This window comes from Nylanderia fulva, unplaced genomic scaffold, assembly GCF_048542155.1.
Source record: "Nylanderia fulva isolate GAGA-0341 unplaced genomic scaffold, ASM4854215v1 Scaffold673, whole genome shotgun sequence".
Taxonomy (NCBI): Eukaryota; Metazoa; Arthropoda; class Insecta; order Hymenoptera; family Formicidae; genus Nylanderia; species Nylanderia fulva.
Window position 1 is genome coordinate 1 of NW_028190779.1, and position 4,425 is coordinate 4,425.

The window sequence follows — 4,425 nt, forward strand, 5'->3', positions numbered from 1 at the left end:
ATTACCTTTTTTGAATATACGTTTAAATATATTTGAATTAAATAATTATTTAGAGATAAATAATTTATTTTTTATATATATCTATTTATCTAAATATTTTATAAAAATATATAATAACTTTACAATGTATATACATTCCAGTTTAAATTAATTACATAATTATTCATGTTATTTAAATATAAAGATGAATAAATATATATATATATATATTTTACTGAATTTATTTTGTTATTGTATATATTATAAACGTTTTAAAATAAAGCAATAATTATACATTTGTATCATTATAAGAAATTTATCTAAATATTATATATTATGTTGTCACTTACTTAGTGCAACTTTTTGATTTGACTACTTTTTGATGCTAATATTTTAACCTTTTTTCTCGTATTATCAATATAATTATTTAGCGCAATTTTTTGATTTCACTACTTTTTGATGCTAATATTTTAATTTTTTTCTAGTATTATTAACAAAAATAAAATATAATTTATAAATATAATTTTTGAGAAAATATTTTTGATAATGATTAATTTTTGCAAAGAATTATTTTGGCTATAAACATAATTTTTGAGAAGATTATATTTTTTATTATTATAAAGAACTATTTTTGCTGACGAAAGATATAACTTAGCGCTTTTTTTTTTACATCTGTGATGTCTTTTTTTGTGGGATCATATTATAACATTATAATAATGTTTATTAATTGAAAATTAAATGGTTTATATGCTTTGCAGACTTGGTCAGTGATTGAATTTATCAATATAGAAGGCCAATCAAACGCTGTAGAAGTTGTACCAACCTCATGGATGACATTTACAAATGATCAAATAATGTGTAAATGGCCGGAAAAAAATGTTAGGAAATATATATTACGGAAAGAACCCCCAAAAGACAATTGGCAAAAATACATAGTGCAACTAATATTTCAAAGTAGTAAGTATTGTCATAAAAATATTGATAGTATATAATAAGATAATATCTTAATTAAACATGTTTTATATTAAAAAAATGACTTTTTCGTATTTAATATATCAAATCATAACTTCCCAATATTTATGAATACGGTTATGGAAAAGACTTATATAAATCATGTAATACAAATGTATGTATATATATAGACAATTAATAAAATAATTTGTAATTACAGATTCATATAAGGAAGCTATAGATGTTGTACATAAAAAAATTCGAACCGATACATCAGATACATCATGTTCGCAATTAGGCCGAGGGAAAAGAAAAAAGAAAACATTCCAACCAGTTACAGCAAACAACTTAAATGATGACGATTCAAATCCGCGAATGACACCATCTCCGTTAATGACTGTCATGGATTTGCATTTAGAAAATGAACAGTTGACAAATGGTATAACAATAAATAAATATATATATTATTTTTATAAATCTTTAACATTATTTTTTTAACTTGCAAATAAAGTAATGCTTAATAGTGTAATTTTTTATACATTTAGATTTGATTAATGATGATAACCAAAACTTGGACAAGGATATCGAAAATATGGATGAAACAGCAATAAACGTGAGTCAAAATAAAAAGAATAATATTGCCTCTGAAGACCATGTAACTTCTGATGAAGGTATAAACAAATAATTTTTGGTACAATAAGGTATTAAACAATACAAGTCGATTTTAAGTAATCCCGCTTAATATATATATAGTGTCTATTAATTTATTAATTTAATATTAAATAAATACAATAATGATACTAAAAATTTCCATTATTTAGATCCTAAAGATGCTGTTAATCCAGTAAATAATATGATACCAACCGATATCATTTTTGAAAATTTTCCAGCAGGTAATCATTCATATTTATTGTTCTTTTGTTTATAGTAATATAATTTGTAAATTTATATTTCAGATAGTCAGAATATTGTTTCAATCCTGCAAAACACGATTGCGATTAAAAAATTATTGGAACAACAAAATGCATTTTTAAAGCAATTAGAGCGTACAAATAATTCGCTTCCACTGCTCTCAGCATCTGGTTCAAGCTGTAGTAGTACTTTTTCTCTTATTCCGAACAAACCTTTCAAGAAATTTACAAAATTACTTGATTTCGACATCGCATTAAAAACTAATGAGGAAGGACAAAAACAAATGGTAAAAATAGTCTACATTTCTTATTTCTTGTTTTTTGAATATTTGAGACAAAATTCAAGGTTCGAGCTGGTAAAATAATGTAAATGGTTAGAAAGAAATTGCTTTCAAAAGCAATTTTGATTGTTCAAGCTTGATTAAACTAGGATTATTTTATAACATTCATTATAATTTCATTGTACCATTGTTGAATATGCCAAAACTACTGATATCTATTTTTAAAAAATATATATTTAACCCTTTTTCCTTCTGACTAACTGACTTTAATTGAAATTAAAATAGACAAAAAGGATGCTCAATATTTACCAGAAAAGGCTCGAACAATTGTATATATATATATATGTATTTACATTTTTTTCGTAGGAAACATTTGTCTATTTATTAGGAGGCACTTCTCCCCACGATCAAATAAAAGCTGGACTAGAAAAAATATTTACTAATAAATTGGGTACAAAATGTTCTTGGATGGGTCGCAAAGGCAACTTCGAAGTGAACACACTAATAATTATGGACATTTTAAAACGTATATAGAAATGTAAAAATATATAATTATAAAAAATTAATGCTTTTAATAGCATAATAATTGTACCGGTACTATATTAACTTTTTTTTTGTTACATTTGTAGGATCGACTAGAAAACACTTTCCATTTTTGACAGATAAACAATTTCAGAACTATGTGTCAGCTTGGTTAAGGCACTCAAAAACGCGCTACGACAGAGAACTAGTATGTTTTACGTTTTACTTGTATATTTTAGTTTTCGATATAACAACATATTTATTATTACTTTTATTTTTTACAGGCAAAGCAACAACGTCAATAAGTTTTATCATTTTTTAAGTATCACAATAATAGTTACTTGTGTATTTAGTGTATTCATGAATTTTTTATTTTTACGTTAAAATCAAAGAGAAATTAATATTTTTATATTAAAATGTTGGCTTGTATTAAAATTATTTAGCGATAAATGAATGCAATTAGATGATAACTTATATATATTACTAAAACTTCTTATTGCCCACATTAACAGCACTGACCATATTAGTTGTGTTAGCGATTTGTGTTATTATGTATCTTATAAGTTAATTATATCCCCCATAGCAAAAAATGTCACAGTGACATCACAATAAGCTCACAATAGAGTCACAAGGTGACAAAAAAATGTAATGTCACTGTGATGTCATTGTGAGATTATTGGAAGGTAACAGTGATATCATTAATCACAATTGAAGTGATATCATTGTAAAATGTCACATTGATATAACTAGTATATCACGAAATGTAACAATAAGGATAAAAAAATCTGTCATAGCAAGAAAATGTCACAGTGACATCATAAAGATGTTCTGCTGTGACGATAAAATATATATTTAATCGTCACAGCACAACATCTTTATGATGTTACAGTGATATCATCAAAAATGTCACATTGATATAACTAGTATATCACGAAATGTAACAATAATGATAAAAAATCTGTCATAGCAAGAAAATGTCACAGTGACATCATAAAGATGTTGTGCTGTGACGATCAACAATTAAAATTAGAAAAATAAAGTTTAATTTATGATATATTTAATAAATAATTTATATTTATTTATTTATATTTATTACTGCTATAACTAAATATATATTAGGGTGTCCAATTTAAAATAACACGTACACCACTTCAAATATCTCTTAAAATATTCATCAAATAAAGGGCATCATCTACTTTATGACCTCCTTTGAATCAAACAACTTTTATTTGAAATATTTTTCTTTAAAATAGTCGCGTTCAGCAGAATGACTGCTAAGTTGTCATCTTGTCAAGACTTGACGTTGATTTGTTCTAAAAGTAAAAGAATCAACACGTCACCGTTAATGGACGCTACTTAATGTAACCTAATCTTACCTAATCCTAATGCAAGCGTGACCGTGTAGGCGCGTACACGTTGCCCAAAACGCTCTGCAGCGTATACGCAGTCTGTTGGTGTACCAGCACGTGTTTTTTATTTGCATAAGAGGACATTTTGACTCAAAATAAGTGATCTCAGAAGATCACTTAGCAATAAGAAGTGATTTAACAAAGTGAAAAACATCAACATAAAAATTAAGGTTAGTATATACAATATTTTTTATCTTATGTTTGTCTTATATTTTTTTCATATTTATTGTAACAAGATATCTTTTTTTCATTGTATATGTATATTTAGGAAAAAAAATATATTTTGTGAAAAATATGGGTCGCAAACGAAAACACTCAATATTTTATAGTGCAAGACATAAACGAAGATTAGTTGCAAGAAACACAGTAACA

General features: G+C 25.4%; 1 protein-coding gene across 1 annotated transcript; it reads left to right on the forward strand.

The window, feature by feature from the left end:
• The first annotated feature begins 1,305 nt into the window (after window positions 1-1,305).
• LOC146720540 (uncharacterized) lies at window positions 1,306-2,949 on the forward strand. Its single transcript, XM_085488294.1, has 7 exons — window positions 1,306-1,369; window positions 1,476-1,601; window positions 1,752-1,823; window positions 1,887-2,128; window positions 2,489-2,648; window positions 2,752-2,852; window positions 2,929-2,949. Exons 1-7 carry the CDS (start codon window positions 1,306-1,308, stop codon window positions 2,947-2,949), a joined length of 786 nt encoding a protein of 261 aa, XP_085344420.1.
• The last annotated feature ends 1,476 nt before the right edge of the window (window positions 2,950-4,425 follow it).